Source organism: Clarias gariepinus, chromosome 4 (genome assembly GCF_024256425.1).
Source record: "Clarias gariepinus isolate MV-2021 ecotype Netherlands chromosome 4, CGAR_prim_01v2, whole genome shotgun sequence".
NCBI lineage: Eukaryota > Metazoa > Chordata > Actinopteri > Siluriformes > Clariidae > Clarias > Clarias gariepinus.
In genome coordinates this window covers 3,046,822-3,065,634 of record NC_071103.1, presented here as the reverse complement: position 1 = coordinate 3,065,634, position 18,813 = coordinate 3,046,822, and the positions used below count along the sequence as shown (strand labels likewise).

General features: G+C 38.6%; 1 protein-coding gene across 2 annotated transcripts; it reads right to left on the bottom strand.

Moving 5' to 3' along the window:
• Positions 1-753: 753 nt before the first annotated feature.
• Positions 754-18,522, bottom strand: gnal2 (guanine nucleotide binding protein (G protein), alpha activating activity polypeptide, olfactory type 2). Of its 2 annotated transcripts, XM_053494189.1 has the most exons (13): positions 17,264-18,522; positions 11,305-11,377; positions 10,167-10,221; positions 9,958-10,077; positions 8,953-9,050; positions 6,147-6,201; positions 5,885-5,958; positions 5,562-5,620; positions 5,220-5,340; positions 4,361-4,491; positions 3,254-3,286; positions 2,938-3,005; positions 754-2,777 (listed from the first exon to the last, which is right to left on the bottom strand). In XM_053494189.1, the coding sequence occupies exons 1-13, from the start codon at positions 17,760-17,762 to the stop codon at positions 2,631-2,633; spliced, it is 1,533 nt and encodes a 510-aa protein (XP_053350164.1). In that variant the 5' UTR covers positions 17,763-18,522; the 3' UTR covers positions 754-2,630. The 2 variants fall into 2 exon arrangements, with proteins under 2 accessions (XP_053350164.1, XP_053350165.1); XM_053494190.1 differs by lacking the exon at positions 3,254-3,286 and having other exon boundaries at positions 17,264-18,242.
• Between the last annotated feature and the right edge of the window lie 291 nt (positions 18,523-18,813).

Below are 18,813 nucleotides of genomic sequence, written 5' to 3'. Positions count from 1 at the left end.
TATTACTTTATACACACTATATGTGATTATGCTACCTTATATATGCTGTGTGTATGTGTATATATATACTGCATATACTTCTATTGTATGTATACACTATATATGCTACTACATTAGTATATACTGTACACACAAACACCCAGTAGTATATTATACTGCATTACTTTATATATTACTATATTATACTACTACATTACATATTACTGTGTACTAATATATGTTACCTTATATACATACGTATCTACTATCTAGGTATATGTATATACCTTATATACATACATACATACATATATATATATATATATATATATATACACACACACACTACTTTGCTCAATTATAAGCTACAATAAGAGTAAATTTTTCAGCATGGTTCCACATTACCTCTCTGAGGCATTGAACTTGCATGGCTGATACTTTGACATCTTACACGTATTGCACACATTTCATCCACTGCACCACTTAGGATTACAAAGTTTTCTTGGCTTTTTTTTAAACCTTTATCCTTAAGGTTTCAATCAACGTTTTGATTGAGATGAATAGCCTCATAAGAGTATGACTTTAACAGAATAAATGTAATTTTATATGCCGTAACTTCAGATCAGCTAACTGAACTGGCTCAGCATTTAAAACTGCGGGTCATTAAGAAAATGGTTGTGAGTTCGAATCCCAGGCCCCACCAAGTTTCCAACGTGGGGACTTTCCGTATGACTCGAGAGCGCTAGAAAATACACCCAATGCAATTCCATCACACAGCTTCTACCAAACACTGTTTTTATTCCATAATCACACATCAGGGATCCTTGTCCTCACTTTTGGTTCTTGGACGCAAGCACAAGGGCTTTCTGTATTGCACACACTCATTTATTCATTTCCACGCCACACATGCTTATCTATGTGTGTATGTACAGTTCTTCTTTGTATACATCAAAAGGCATGTATACACGTCGACACACATAATTAAACATGTAGAATTGTACATATATATTTATATAGACCTATAAATTTACATGTACACACATTTATAAGCGAGCGCAAACCGCACTCTTTCATACACACTACACACACACACACAAACATATTGCAATCATACTTCATACTGAAAAAAGGTCCCTATGAAAAACAACACCCGGTTGTATCTTTTTGATCAGCGGACTTTTTTTCCGTTTTTATGTTTTATGTACGTTGCTCTTTTGTGGTATGCTAATGGGGTCAATTTGCATAATGTATACAGAAATATTTGGATCTTTTTTTCTTTTTGCATTTTTTTAAAAACTAATCAGCGTTTTGTTTTTTGTTTTTTTCTTATAAACAAAACAAGCAAACAAAAACAAATCCAAAAAAAAAAAAGGAAAGGAAAAAAGGAAATAACATTTACAGAGTAGGTCCCCATCGGCAGTCCCTCCTGCTAACAGAGTGACATCAAGCTGTACAGTGCAGTCCAAATCAAATGAAGAGAAAAAACAAACATCCATACATCCATACATACTTATATCTCAGCTTTGTTTTACAGGTACAGCCATATCGAAGGCACAAAGATCTACAAGTAGATTTTTTTTCCCCACCTCTCGTTCCATAAAGTTGTACAAAATAACTTTAATAATCTGTGCAAGAGAAATGTCAGCTTGCACTGTCTGTACAAGAGTGTTTATATATATATATATATATATATATATATATATATATATATATATATATAAATCATCCAAAGTGGTATAAGGTCAGAAATAAAATGAAATAAAAATGCATGGACAGACCAAAAGAAACTGTGGTTGCTTTTAACGTCTTGAGTCGACTCGCTTAACCTGTAATAATGCTCTGACTTTTACAATGCTACATTGAGTGTATCCACCTGTACAACACACACACACACACACACACACACACACACAGTCAGTTAAAACCCGGTGCAAAAAGTGCGTCACTCGTACATCTTTTCCCAGTGTTCACCTCTTCAGTAGAGCGGAGACAAAGAGCAGCAGAGAGCCCGAAAGGCCGAGAGGTCAGGGGTCACTAGGGGGCGCCACCTCCAGAAACTGGTGGATGCAGTAGTGTGCGTGTGTGTGAGAACAGAACATACAGTTTTCACCAGTTCATTAGCTACACCTTCTCGATGATCTAACCGTATAGTCCTGATAGGGGTCCAAGCACTTTAGCTACACTATCGATCAAACCTGATTTTGTTTCTTTAATCATCAAACCCCAAGGTACGGTGGTCAGGAGAAAGAAAAGTTTCATATTTGGGGGAAAACTCAAACAAGAGACCAAGTGCTCCCCATGATGCCACCATCAGCAGGATGATGATGATTAAATTGGTCCTGATTCACCAATGGACAGGGCAGACGTGTTGCCTAGCAACAAATTTAAAAATGTTGTCTATATGGTAGGTTTAGCTAATAAACTGGCAACTTGGTGAACACATGAACACACGCCCTTACACTAGAAAAGTAGCCAAAGGCTTAGCGGAATGACAAGCTTAAAAAAAAAAAAAAAAAAAAAAAGGTTTTTTAAAAAAAAAAAAGAAAAAGAGGATCTGCCAAAAATACATATAGTTCATGGGTTTTGGCCTTGTTTAGGAGTGGGTTCTTTAAAAAAAAAACAGAAATAGCTCTGGCTTTTGCTGCACCAGATCACAAGAGTTCATACTGCCGCAGGTGCATTCTCTGGATGATGTCCCGACAGTCGTTAAACACCCGGCGGATATTTTCCGTGTCGACAGCACATGTAAAATGAGGATAACAGTAATGGCGTCCGTCTCCGCTGGCCGTGCTGATCCTCTGTTAAAGATAAAGAAGACGTTAAAGCGAGCAGGTTAAATATTCTGACGTATAGATCAAACAGACGACAGGGTTCATTTAAAACTTTTAGGCTTGAGCAAGAAAAAAAAAAGAAGAAAACAAACAGTGCACAGTGCAAACGGCTGGCTAGAACACCCACCAGGAATTCATCACGAATAAAATACTTGGCACGGGTCACTCTTGGGTCTTCTCCCGGTTCAGGAGTTGCTGAAAAATCACAAAGAAAACAAAAACACAGTGATGTCATTATGGCACCATTACTATTATTTTTCTCTATCTTTCTAATTTTTTTTTATTTCAAATCATAGTGAAATTTGAGAAACAATCCCTGATTGCAAAGATGATTGATCGTCGATTCGTTTTCACCAGAGCGACTGTGAATCATGGGTTTATACTGTACGTTTACACTTATGTTCTAATATGTCATCGTTTCCATGGTAACTAACAAAACTTACACAGGGATTTCCTTGACAGGCGCTTTACATGACCTAAAGATGTTAAACAAACCGTGAAAATGTAAATTAAATGAATGTAAATTAAAATTTTCCAACATTGTACTTGCCACTTTTTTGTCTTATTAAATTAAAGAAAGGAAATAAGAAAAGCTGGTAAGAGAAGAACTGCTTAACTCACGGGAACTCATAACAGGAACATGTTTTACTGTAAATGTATGGAACAAAGTATTGTTTTTTAACAACTCACTACTTTGCATCGAAATGGCATTAAAACATTTTTTTTAATTAATTAATTAATTTAAAAGTCTTCAGCACCCTATTATCTGCAGTACAAATTTTATGTTTCAAAATAAACCTTAAAAATACTTAGAGTTTTGAAATTTGAGCTTTGCATGAAAACAGAAAGGAGCGAGTGTGACACAGTGAAACTAGAAGAGCTCTGGCATGTCCTCCAGCACACTCAGTAAAACCTACCAGCTGTTTCACTTACAGCACTGTGTAAACCCATGAGCAAAGATTCCTGCTTAAAGAAAGTTAAAGAAACATCTATAAAGAGCACTAAAGAGTAATAAAATAAACACAGTCAATATTTGAAGTGACAATGTGTGCAGTAAAGCAGCTGTTAGGTTTTACTGAGCGTGCTGGAGGACATGCCAGAGTTCATCTGGTCACTTTCTCGCACGCACTCGTGGCTTTCCAGTTTAATGCAAAACATGGGAGCCTACATTAGGTTGTGTTTTTGTTTCACTCTGAAAACTGGTCTGTGATGTAACATGTGGATTTCTGTACAGGCATGGAGATATTCTTCTGTAATGTTATTTATTTATTAATATTTAAGGTATATTTGGAAATAGTGAATGAATAGCTTTGAACATATTAATGAGATAATAAAGACTTTTGCACAGTACTGCGCACGCACACGCGCACGCACACGCGCACACACACACACACACACACACACACACACACACTGATCAGCCATAATATTAAGTAGGTCCCCGTTTCAGGCACCAGACCTCTGGAGTGTGTGCTGTTGGATCTGTATATACAGTGTGTGTGTGTGTGTGTGTGTGTGTGTGTATGCAGTAAATGTGTAACTAGGTTCACCTTCATTTGGTATGGTGTACTGAGCATACTCCGGGAAATAGTCCTCGATTTTGGATTTCCCGGCTAATACTTTCTCTGCCAGCATGTCCTGCTTGTTGAGGAATAAAATAACAGAGATGGTCCGTAACCACCTGGAGGGAAGAAAAGAAAACACTTTAAAACAAACAAACAAACAAAGAAATAAAGCAGGAGCCGAGCTGATTTATAAACTGCACATTCTACCTCATTACATGGAAATATAATTGGATACAAACTGATATGTCATCATTTAATTATTATAGAAATGTCTATGTTTTAATTATAAATGTCTGTAATACTTTGTTTTAAAATAAACAATCATCAACACACAAAAGTAATTAACACTAGGATCCCCCCCAAGGAGTGTTCAAGTCAAACCAGGACTTATGATTAAATTAATTTGATTTCTTGTGAATGAAGGCGTAAAACTTAATTAAACATAATTAACTTGTCGCCAACTTGCAGGAGAGACGCATCTGTCTGTGGGAACTATACACACACTCATTCACCAACGTTACAGGAACTCGACCGGAAGTTGTTGTCACATCCCCCTGACCCTGCTCCGAGCCATTTCCACATGTTTGGGGCATTACAGGAGTTCCTGGGAGGCCAGCATTTCATATATGAATCATACTGCCAAACAAACCAATCTTGATGGTATTAAAGCACTAATGGAACATTGGGATGAGTGCATTGGTGTAGCAGTGGATTATGTAGAGAATTAAAGGGTTTTTTTTTCACTCTCAGAACTGTGTTCTGTCATTCTGTGCAATCAAAAGTCCTGGTTTGACTCGAACACCCCTTGTAATTTGAATGTTTACGTCGGGCAGCACGAGAGTACCTGTTGTTCCAGATACTGCGGAAGAGCTCGAGTGCTTCTCGTAGTCTGTTCGTGTTGTTGTCCTCTCTAATGACCATGTTGTAGCTGCTACTCGCCACCACGAAGATGATCGCAGTGACATCTGGAACGTAAGAAGTAGCGCCACCGTTAATCATGCACCTTCATAGGCTACCTCAGGTCAAATTTAAATCAAAATAATCGCTAATAAAGTTGTTACGATATAATTCCAGCCTTAGAACTATCATTACATTTTATTTGGTCAACTTGCCATGAGGTCAATTGCAATTTCCCTCTTTAAATATATAAAGATTTCAAATGACTGCTAAACATATCATATCATACCATTAAAGCACTGGATCCATTTTCTCCTCTCGTCTCTCTGACCTCCTACATCAAACATACTAAGAGAGGAAAAGAAATAAAAGAGCAAAAATAAATAACAAAGGCAGAATAATGGCGCCCTCTAGTGGAGCACAAAGATTACATCTGTAAAGATTATCCTCACCAAGCCATACTTTGGCTCCGACTATGGTGCAATGGTTTATTTTAAAGCAAAATAAATAAATTAATTAATAAATCTCTAAGAAAATATTATGATTTTTTATATCATAATATTTACACATATTACTTTGCACTCTCTGTGTAGTGACAGTAAACCGACTCACTGAAAGTTCACTTTGTCTACTTGAAATCGTGTTTCAAAAATCCCTGAAGTCAGAACTCTGCAGCGCAGCAAGTCCTAAAACAAGACACAAACAATGTAAATATGGAAGGTTAAAAATGTGACTAGGCACAAGACAAGCAACAAGATCAGGGCAGACACAGTAAAAGATCTTATCACTGGCTGAGTTACTGACTAACAGGAAACGAAAGTCTTTTTTCTTTTTTTCTTTCTTTTTTTTCATCCCTTGCGAAGTGAAAACGTACCTGATCTGTTGGTGTGTAGTCACTTTGTCTTACAGCATCGATTCGGTCAAGGAAGCTGTGAAGATAACGAAGAAAAAAAAACTGTTACTATGGACAATTATACACTATAGCATATAAAACTGGACAGATGAACATCCCTGTTACTCAACTGAAGAACAAATCAGCTCGTGAAGGTCCACATTTAGAAATTACATGTTGACACTAAACCACATTGCCATTAGTTTAATACAATCAGAACCAGGTTCCCGCAGGACCCCCCAAAAAACTGTTTGTTTGTTTTTTTCTTCCAGGCAGCCAAGAGTTGGGCGTTACAAATGTAGCTCGTATTACATAGGAATAAAAGCCAAGTTCTCTGGTCCTGCTCAGGATTTATTAGTTTAGTTTCGATCGATTAGTTTAGATTTTAGGAAACAGACCTATTGGAATGACCAGGGTTGGCCAGGGGTGACCATAGTTCTGGGAAGGAATGGACAACATTAGTCAAGAGTGTCTCTGATTGGAGACGCTATGTGCAGGAACAAGCAGGATTGGTCTTTTAGGAATAAGTGGTATTGGTCAAAGATTCTGCCCGAGTGATAGATTGGTAATAGAAGTGTCTCCGCGGGATACACTGTTGGCAGGAACGAGTGGGATTGATCAAGAGTACCTCTATGGAAGAAACTGTGGGTTTAGTCAAAGGTTTCTCCAGGAGCTTGTGGTATTGGTCAAGAGTGCCTCCATGGGAGACATTGTGGGCAGGATCGGGAAGGATTAGTCAAGACTGTTGGCAGGAACAAGTGGGATTGATTGAGTGTCTTCCAGAGAGGATGGGATTGGTCAAAAGTGTCTCCAGGAACTAGTGGGGTTGGTTAAGAATATGTCTATGGAAAGATCTCTGGGCAGGATTGGGTAGAATTAATGAAGATTGTCTCTATGGAAGACACTGTCTCCAGGAGCCCGTGTCATGAGTATCTCCAAGAGTTAGTGGGAGTTGGTCAAGAGTGTCTCTATGGAAGGATCTGTGGGTAGGATTGGGTAGGATTAGTCAAGAATGTCTCTATCAAAGACACCATCTCCAGGAGGTGGTGGGTTTGGTCAAGAATATCTCCGGGGGTAAGTGGGATTGGTCAAGGGCAGCTCTATAGGAAACACTGTAAGCAGGAATAGGCTGAATTGTCCAAGAGTGTCTTTATGAGACACGAGAAGAGAAACTGGACAAGACTTTCAGTGGAAGTACGCAGCAATGGGTGAGATCGATCAAGCGTGTCTGTGAGAGTAGGCAGGGATTGGTCAAACAGGTCTGCAGGATGGACTGGTCAAGATTAGTCAGGAGTGTGGGCAAGTCTGGTCAGGTGTGTGTGTGTGAGGGAACAGGCAGGACCGGTCAAGTGTGTCTGAGGGAGCAGGACAAAAATAGGAGCAGGAAGACAGGTATAAATATTGCAGTAAATCAGGTTCAAAAAGCACAAACAAAGAAGCGAACGCATCCTTTCAGTTAAGAGGAAACGAAGACCTTTCTAACATTTCTATCATCATACATACAACCACTTTACCATCGACAAACATCCACCGGGGCACAGCGATGACTCATACAGACGCTTTTTATCCGCTAGGGAACGGACTATTACCGTCTACCGACCTGAAACAGTCACGTTAGTGCAGTGCGTCAATTCTTTTCTCCAAGCTGATCATCTGACACAGGATGGCCAAGGCTGATCAGGGAGGACATCTATTTTATATCCCATTTATTTTAATACTTGCCAAGTTTATGGGAAATTTCATCTTTTTTTTTTTTTTTCAAGCACGGGATAGAACACTGAAGTTTCCACTCTTACACCGAACCTTCGACAAACATTAGTTACTCCAGTTAAATTTCATTTGTGCGCCACGATTAATGTGTTCATTCCAGTCGAAGACACACACACACACACACATACACACACACACACACACACACAGACACATACAATGTACCTTAGCTTCACTTCCTGACCTTCCTTTGTTTACAGCACATTGCCAGGATACTCACTTTGATTTGACTGCAGACACACACACACACACACACACACACACGTGGCCACTCAAACAGTTTGTGCTCTGCAGTGCAGTTGCTATAAATAGCCACTGTTTGCTCTGGCTCCATGGCGCTTTTATATAAGCTCTGGGAGGGTGCCACGAAGAGAGGGGATTGGAGACAGAACAACTATACACAACACGGCCGCTGGAAAATCCAGCATTGCTTCACTCTCTCGCTCTCTCTCTCTCTCATTTTCTTTCTTTGAATTCTCACACATGCTCTCTGTCTGGCTTGCTCAAAGCTCTCCCTTGTTTAGGAGCCCCAGAATAAAGGTTTGCATAGAGACCAGGATCCTGTGGGATCAGCTTTGGCAAACGTTTTAATTCTGCTCAGGGTCTGTGTGGTTTTAAGGACTGAGTTCAAAAACATGCGATTTCTGATTGACGATGTTGATTACTATCATGATCATGAACATTCAGGATTATGCTAAAAAATAAAACACACAGGAAAGTGATCAGCAACAGGGTTCATTTGCAAACCGTTCTATTTTAGTTACAGAATAAAATGTAATGGAGCTTTTCCGTGTTATGAAACCTTTTACGAAACCGGTCAGTTCCTGTTATCGCACGAGTTAAAGCCGAGCGTGAGTTTAAACCAAATCAGCTTGTCTCATGGGAACAAAGTCCCCTCTGCTAAAGACATGCCTCAGCTCTGAATTATTTGTTACTACAGAAAAAACTGAGCATGTTCGAATGGATTTGTGTCTCCCCGTTTAAACAGAAAACCAAAGAGAATGGGAAGAGGACGTACTAATGTGCACAGTCGATGAGCTGGTACTCGTTGGACCTCTCGTAGCACGCTTTCACTCCTTCGTCATCCCAAAGTTTCTTGGCATGGTCGAAAAACTCCTGCGCAGAAGACACACGGTGTATAAATAAACTGTCAGGTCATGGCTGGTCAGTGTTAAACTATATGTATCGTTTACATGAGTGCAGAGAACCGCGTGTGATCCTCTGCGTACCGTGACATCGCGGTCAAATATGCTAAGCCTCAGGTTTGAGGTTTCTACGTTACCAAGGATTGGCTCGCAATGCCGAAGACAAATCTGCTTAAGAATTACAAAAAAGTTATAAATAAATAAACGTACTGGAAATATTTTTCTTATGAATTTATATTAAAATATTACTGATACAAAGCTCTTCTGAGATGAGTAGGATAAATAGAGATCCTCCATAACAGCAACTTCTTTTTTGCTTTCGTCATCCAACATATAAGCCTGTGTTTAAGCTGTTACTATAGTAATAATAACATTATAATACTGTATATGTTATAATAGTTAATTTAATGTTAATAATAACAGTCAACAGTGCTGATATAAAGAGTACCTTTTTATGCAAAATTCACTTTTTTTCCACTTTTGTATTGCAAAAAGTGAAATAGATTTTTCCCCTATTGTGACCTCATTTCAGAAGAGCCCCTCCCCCAGTTTGGTGTTCAAGGCCTGGTTGAATTCATATTTTAGAGCACAAACAACTAGACTATAGTAGAGATTTGATTTGGGGGAGGCATAATAATAATAATTATATATGTTTATACTATATATATATATATACTGTATATATACACAAGTTTGTGTTTGTGGTTGTGAAATGTTGCAGTTCCTTTATACTCCTACAGGTGAAGTGCTCTAAACTAGTCACACAATTACTGTAAATAGATCTTTAAAAAATTTTATTAAATCAGGATATTCATACATTTCTTAGACTAACGGAATCTCAATACAAATCAAACGTAGGTATTTTTTCAAACTCTTACCTGCGGGTAATCAAAATCTGAGAGCGGTTCTATGCTTTTGATGTAATCGATCCTAAACTGGTCCTCCGGGTTGGCGAGAGGGACGGGTGGTATTAAAGTGCTCATTGCAGACACTATCGTCTAGGACACAATTTTTAAAGTTTCATTATAATGACTTCAAAAACGTCACTTATGAAATGCTACCTCGTAGGTCTCGTGGTTCCACTTACCACTATAGCATCCTTCACGTTTTTCCGGATGTCTTGAATTTTCTGTCGCTTCTCCCTGTGGATGAACATAAAGGTTTTCAGCCACACAATAGAAAACGCATTGAATCTAATCAGCCTTTCTAACAGTGTTTTGCTTAAATGCAGAAATGCCAACGTCGTTAGCAAAAACGCACTAGCATGCCGAGAGAAAATTTTATTTCAAACTAAAATTCTTGCATATATCAATGGACAAGCTATTCCTCCCCCAAAAAGTAAGGAAAAACCCTGTGATAGCACTAGTTAATGATATTTTATTTAAATATTGCAGCCTCTTTTACTTGTTTCCATTTGGCTCACAAAAAAGCCTCATGGCTTCACAAGTCAAATTCGCGCAGCTAGTCGGAAAGTTCTCTCGAGATGCAAACGTCTTTCACATCCTGCTTCAACAAAACTACTAATCTGGCAGGGAAATTTTATTTGCATTTTGTCTGGGAAAAAAAAGGAAAAGCTTAGTATTCAGGTCAATCCCAGGTCACAGCAGGAAAGGGTCAAAGATAGTAAAAAAGTAGATCAAGCTAAAAACAGCGATCTGGAAACCTTGATGATGTTGAACTTGGGATTTGTGGAATATTCCCTATATGGCATGGGTCACTGGGTTATTAACTAAATTAACTAAAACCTTATTATACTGTAATCTATAATGAGTGTCCCATGGGAATTTTTTTTCCAATATTAGATGTTAAATGTACTCATAAAAAACATTTTTATCATTTTTTATATTATTTATATTTATATATAATAAAATGTTAAGCTTGCACAGCATAAATGAAAAATACATAAAAGGAAATGTAGGAGGAAAAAAAGTTGCGTGCACTTGAGTCGTATACTTCCTGGTCTTTTACGCTTAAAAAGGCCTTAGACGTTAACCTAATAAATAAGCCTTTATCCTTTAGGGCTCTAAACAATCATAGACAAGACAGAATTGTTCTAACTAATCATAATGTAGAAGACGGGTTTCTTTTCCTCAGAAAGAGGCTTGCTAACAGATTTTAGTTTTAATTAGTATAACTTTCTAAACCAAAAAAATATATATATATGAATAATCGTCTAGCAAGGACTCTTCGTACACTGACCGAGACATTAAAATCCACGCACTTACTCTGCATTAAAACCGTTCACATGGAGAATTTTCATCTGTTTCACGATGGTGCTTTTCCCCGACTCTCCAGCTCCTATGCCATCACACAAAGCAGAACATAACAGAAATAATGTTAAATGTTGTTGGGTTTTTTTAACACAAAAGTTAAGAAAAAGAAAGAGAAAGCAAGTCTGTCTCAGGCCGTGACAGATCATGGAGACATAAAGTCCAAGTTTCTATTTAAAGGCAAAATAGGAGGAGGCTACGAGGAGTAGCGTAAACACAGGAATCGCATATGGGTCAGGTGTATGTACATGTAAACAGACATGGCCAAAAAAACAAACAAACAAAAACAATTATGTCAAAATTTACGTCTGAACTTTGCATTCAATCCTATGAAATAAATACAGACCAGTTATAAAAAAAAAATATTTCATCTGGACTATAACGACTTATAAAAAAAAAAAAAAAAATCACTGATAATGATCAAGATAATTTCAAAATAAACAAGGAAGTAGGATTTGAGTTTGTAGACATAGCGTAAACACATATGGAACATCTGGAACGACTGTGTGGCCTAGAAAAGCAAATAGGTAATCAAATTCAATTAAATTTTATTTATATAGCGTGTTTAACAATGATCAATGTCACAAAGCGGCTACACAGAATCAAAATATATTTTGGAATCGGATATATTATGGAAACGAATTCAAAAAGTGTAAGGAATAAAACAAGCTATATGGACAAAATGCTTCTTAATGCTTCAAGCAGACCAAGACATCTTGGACAATGCTCTGCTTCCAAGGTTGTGGCAAGAGTTTAGGGAAGGCTCTTTTCTATTCCAACATGACTGTGCCCCAGTGCACAAAGCAAGGACTAACTATAAAGACATGGTTAGATGAAGAACTTGACTGGCCCAAACACAGATCCCTGACCTCAACCCCATCGAGCACCTTCGAGATGAACTGAAACGGAGATTGCGAGCCAGTGCCTGACCTCCATGTTAAAGCAGATGTATTTAGATGCAATAGGTCTGCTCAAATACTTTTGTCCATGTAATGTGTGAATACATCATAATGATCAGTTTGTCCCTGATGACGACGGCGACGGTCCTGAGGGAAAACCCTCCCAACAAGGGCAACAGGAAGAAACCTTAGGAGGAACCAGACTCAACAGGGAAGCCATCCTCATTTGGGTGATAAGAGATAACCGGAATTAATCTGCGGTCATACTGTGTGTTAGGAGGCTGGAAGGTCAGTAGAACAGGAAATGTGTTTAAATTAATAAAGTTCACATTCGTTATTGGAGGCTTAGGTACAAAACTGGTGAGCGACTGGACCAGCATGAAAGAAGAATACACCCATAATGTTCACTAAATCTCACTTCAACTCCATAGTTAATGGTTCGATTTAAAAATAAAAGTAAAACGGCGTCACAACACGGCCGTCCTGAAAGACGTCTGTCGAGAAGAACAGACCTCTCATGGTGGGCCTGAGCCAAATGCTGTTTTAAAGGGTTTAAAAAAGTATTAATCAATCATGTACCAACAGCTACGGTTTACTTTCTTGAAAATGTGACATTTTGCAGTGATTTTAGTGCACAAGTTTAATCATAAAACCATAGGTGTGTTTGTGTTTCTCTGTTTTTTTAGTGACACCTTCAAGCACAACAAACTCCAACATGGAGTTTTGTTATACAACAAATGCTTGTGAATGCTTCTTTTGGCCTTAATTCAGTATATATATGGTGATGTAAGTCTTTCATTTAAACAGTTTTAGTGATATTTCAGTCCCACACTGAGTGACTCTGGCACGCGCGCAGGCTGAACCAGGCCCGTTTAACAACCAACGGCTTTTTTTGAGGCGCTGCACTTCAATACCTCAGCGTTTATGGGGGAACTTAAAAAAATGACGGACGAATAAACCCTTTATAAACGTATCAACCCAGTTTAAAACCCTTTCTTATTGCCGCACAGACGAGCACACGGCGCAACCTTGGCGTTTCCCGTCTGTGCTAGTGTTTACTGTCGTCCATTAGCTTGTGTGAACACCCCCATCCCCCCCCCCCCCCCCCTCCTTTCCTGTTCGCTATGGTATCGCCCACATTCATAAACGACCAAACATCCGGAAAAGGGGTGTTTTCGCGACGCCGTATTCCTTCGTCTAAATGCGCAAACGAAAAAAAAAAAAGGTTTTATTTATCAAGCTCTCCACAGAGAGATGGAAGGAGTGCAAATATTCTCTCTCTCTCTCTCTCTCTCTCTCGCTCTCCCTTTCTCTGGAGCTAAACACACTTGAATTCAAGGGTTCATGTGACCAAATGACAAAATCACAGATTTCTATTTCTGAACTTTTCACATGACTCCAAAAAAAAAAAAAAACTTAATGTAACAGCTCTTTGTCAGACTTCTTGACTGGATGCACTCGGTGAACCTCAAGTAGGAGATAAAACACTCTGTCTTGCTGTAAATACTGCGGTGAAAAATGTACAACAAGGAGCCCGAAGTCAAATGTGTGTGTGTGTGTGTGTGTGTGTGTGTTTGATAAAACAATGCCTTTTTATATATTCTTTAAAATCCTTTTGTAATTGAATTTATTGTTTAGTGGAATGATTGCTGCATGGAAGTAAAGTAAAAGATAGTAAAGAGGAAAAGTGATCAATACACAGTTCGTGCAGAGAAAGTGACTAGTTCAGGCAGTCGGAAAACTTGCAACTGGAGACTCATTACATGAATGTTGAATAAAACAAACTGTTTCTTTTTACAGAAACGTCATTACTGATGAAATCACAAGTCTTTACCCAAAATCGGTTGTTACTACGGAAATGGTAACTTGTTATAACATGCGCATTAACATATACACATTTTGTCCAATTAGGAATTTTTGACAACTGATAATTTGCGCTGTAGTATAATTAATACCTACAAATAAAACATAAACCTTAAAAGAAATATTTAGTTTCCTCAGCCTTTGCTGAAGAATTCACTTCCAGCTCACTTGTGTGGAGACTGAGTTTGTCATGGAGCTTCTTATGAGAATAATAATTATAAACACAGTAACCGAGAACCGTGAAGATTTCTATATAAACAGATACAACGTGTTTGACGAGTTTTAAACAAACGTGTCCATTGTTACCATTTTTGGGTCAACGTCCTTCAGTACGCGTTTATTACGCATCACGCCGGCCCCTAACCCTAGCTTGAGCCGAAGAGATATCGAAGACATTCAACAAGTGCTTCAGGACACGTCCTTCTTTTTAATCATATAACAGATGCCTTAATTAAAGCCCTGGTTTTACAATCTATTTTATAGTTTACTACTTGTCCACACACACACACTGCATGGCTTGTCCTGATAAAGTCTGCACCTTGGAATTTTATACTAGACAAAAATGATAACACATGTTCTCTGTGTCTTGAAGCTTTAACCTATGGATCTACAAATAGATTAAATGAAACTAATATATTCTGTGTTGTTTCCGTCGCCACTATGGCATCCTGAGCCATCTTATGAGTTTAGCGTCAGCGGCTTTTACAGCGAGCATCAAGGCAACGCATGCAAAAACAAGATCTCAACACTAGAGAATTGTTTTTTAGGTTTTTTTTCTCTGCAACACCGAAATCAGGCCAAAATTCCCGAATGTGGTTACGTCGGATTCAACTAGAACTGCTCAGTGTTTTCAGAAAATCCAGTACTGATTCAGCTAAAGTGTCTTGTTTTACAAAAAAAAATAATTGTCGCTCGTAATACTTATAAAGCCTGGAAAATTCTACGCTTTACATGTAAAGGAAACTCCAGAAACAAAGTTCAACCCTAGTGAATGATTTTCCTAGTTACAGGAGAAGCAAAGTTCAGTTCCTCAGATACGCAGCAACACCGCAGAGAGCTGTGCAAAACCTACGTATAGATTTTCTCAATTGATCATTTTAGATTCCGTAACCTAACACGGCGTCTTGTGTAACGTGTGGAAAAATCCGCTCGATTACACGTTTAATAAATAGGTTTAATATTTGAAGCTTCTTTCTTCAAAACAGTAAAGAGAAATCCGGCATAGAAGCGGACATGGATACTCGAGTCCGAGAATGCACCGCAGCTAGATGACAGAGGTATAACACATCAAATGCGAAGCTGCTGATGTTGTTAGAAGACGTGAAAAGCCTTGGAAGCAGAACTGTTTGAAAAGAAAGTGCACAAACGAGGACATGAGTGAACCAGACGGAAAAAATGCCGCTGCATCGCTCCTTTTAGCTAGACTAATCTCAGACTACGACTATGAGCAGGAAGTCAGATCGATATTTAAGATAAAAATGTTCCAATGGATTCATCAAGATTTTACCCTACCATTTCCCTGTAAGATTCGTCCCTAAAATCTGCACCAAAACTCAAGCAACAAGCGGGGCTTCCAATCCTTCTCAATGTCATCCTTATTCTTATTCAAGATGTCATGCAAGTCAATTTTGGGCGAGTACGGCTTTAGTGTGTGTGTGTATAACACAACTATAATAATAATTATTATTATTTAGGTTTGTTCACAAAAATCTGAAACATATTTCCTGTCTGTATTACATTATCTAAAGGAATAGTATTCTGGTTTTAAGAAATCCCAAACATCCAGGCTCTTCCTAAAAGCTAATGCAAACACCACACTTTATATTTTTTGTTATATTATTTATAAGTGTTTAAAGTAATAATAAATTCCCTCTGTATGCTAGATTTTATTCACTGATTTGTCATGCTAGTATTTTTTTAAATGTAGAAATTATACATTTATTTATATTTCGCTTGTATTGTATACATGTTGTGTAGCATATTATTAAATACAAAAAAAAGTTGTTTGTGTAAAAAAAAAAAAGACTGAACTCAAGGGGCTAGAATATTATGGACTATATTGATGATAAGATTTTTTTTGTACCAATTTTTTTTTTAATAAACCACGATGTAAGCTTAACAAATGAATAATTTCACTCACAATTAAGAACTATCTAACACCATACATTAAAGGAATCGATCATTAGTATTATTGGTAAGCATGTATTAATTAGTTTTCATCATCCAGATTAGAGGTTTATGATTATTACTGATGTTACAACACAGGATCATTACAGGTGTACAAACACAAGGCACGTAACTTTTATCAAAAACTGGGCCTTTAATTTAAAAGCAAAAATCAATATTTTTAAGGTGGAAAAAGTGGCTTATGTTTTCCTTCTTAAATATTACAAATGACTTATTTTAGTCCTGTCAAACAAAGTAATAGGATGAGGAATAAATAGTTTAGAACTATTTTTAGAAACTCAGCACTGATATTAATATTAAATTCAATGAAAACATTGAAACGCTTTAAATTTACAATATGTTTAGATATTTTCCGTGAATTATTCTAGGAAATGTTATTATTATTATTATTATTATTATTACCTTCCAAAAACAGAAAACTATAGCAAGGTCAAAGATTAGTAGCTATTTTGTATATAGTTTGGGAACAAACCAAACAAACAAACAAACAAACATCAAACGAACGCTGCTTTCTGAAATTAGTTACATTGTGAGTTGTTTGTTTCCGGCTCTGAGCGCGCGGTGACGTCGGCGCCCGTCGGTCACGTGACTTTAATCCTACGGCGTCACTGGTACGGTTTAGGAATAGAACTTGTTTTATATACATATAATTTATTACGAGAAAAAAAATTCTATATTAGTTTAATGTGTCGCACAGGGAGTTTGATCTGCTTGCTCTGATCTGTTAGGCAGGAGATATCTGGTGCTAACATTGTATCTGTGTGTGTGTGTGTGTGTGTGTGTGTGTTGCGTAATGATTTAATCAAGAAGGAAAGAACAGAAGGTCAGCTGGATCTGGATCAGATTCTAACACACACACACACACACATATATAAAGAGTATATATATATATATATATATATATATATATATATATATATATATAAGCGTGTTAGTGTTTAATCCGAGAATGTGGTTGATCTTACCCAATAAAAGCAGTCGGTGTGTTTGTTTGTATTCCTTTTTAAGTTCTTTCAGGACGCGGTCAATGTTCTTGCTGACTTTGCGCGCCTCCTTCTGGGCCTCCTTCTCCTCCACCAGCAGTCTGTCCCAGTTCTTGGCTTTCTGGCTGGACGCAGGGAGGAGGTGCAGTTTTCTCCCGCGGTCCTTGCCGGGTCCCGGGGCCTTGCCGCCGCCTCCGTTCTGGATGAGCGCTCCGTCCGCGGCGGAGTTTCCCGTGAGCCTGCTGCGCTCCCCGGCGGCGGGTTTGCCGGCGTCCCACTGCTGCGTCTGGCCCGGAGACGGAGACGCCTTGCCGTTCCCCCCGGACTCGTCGCGCCGAGATTCCCCCGCAGCGGCGGCGGCGGCGGCACGCGACGGAATGAGCAGGTCGGGCGGCTGCTGCTCCGGGTCCGAGTTCGCGCTGGAGATCGGTCCGCTCAGATCCCCGAATAACCGGGGACGCAGGCTATAGCACAAGCCCATGGTACACCGAGTGGCCTAATAATAATAGTAATTATAACAACAACAACAACGATGATGATAATAATAATAATGATGATAATAATCTATAGAAAGATGAAAAAGGCGTGAAGAAAATGAGCACATCCTCCTCGGACCAGGCTCGTCCTACATCCCCAGGCTGACTCGCGGATCCCCAGCAGATCACTTCCTCACATTTTTGCCTGTCATTTTGTGTTTTCTCTCTCTCTGCTCTCAACCTACGCTTTAAGGCAGTAGATCACCTGATCCCTTTGCGGACACTGCAGGTCCACGTTACCGTAAATAAACCAAAAGCGCGCACTCAGAAAAAAAAAAAAAACAGGAGTGTTTCAGGCAGTTCAGTTCAACATCATTTAATCCACAAGTTCTCTGTCTCGCTCTTTTACACTTTCTCTGCACTCACTTGCTCTCTCTCTCTCTCTCTCTCTCTCACACACACACACACACACACACTCACACACACAGACCCTACAAGTAAAAATTGCTGATTAGCTGAAAGATTAGACAGAAAAGTTTCTTATATATAGAAGGTCGCATACAAGGACCTGTTTTGGCGATATATATATATATATAGCCAAAACACTATACACACTTCAGGAAAAGAAAACTTTATATATAGTTGTTGTTAGTCTTTCGGCTGCTCCCGGCAAACAACCCTCCCATTTTTATCCAGGCTTGGGGCCATAACTGGCTGTGGTTTGGCCACTGGCTGGGAATAAAACGTGGCCCTTCCACATGGCAGGTGAGAGACCACTGAGCCACCAATGTCCTTTTATAATAATATCTTATTACTATATCAATATTATATACATCATACTATTTTTCTTTTTCATTGAAGCATGTATACATCTTTTGTCTGACTCTCTCTCTCTCTCTCTCTCTCTCTCTCTATACACACACACAATTTTCCCCTTTGGGATTAATAAAGTACTCTGTCTAACTGTGTCTCGGGGCTTTTTTTTTTTGGGCCCGTCATCCCAGGATCAGGGGTAGATTAATAGCCAGGCCGGCCTAGGTTGCATCCTAAGGGCCC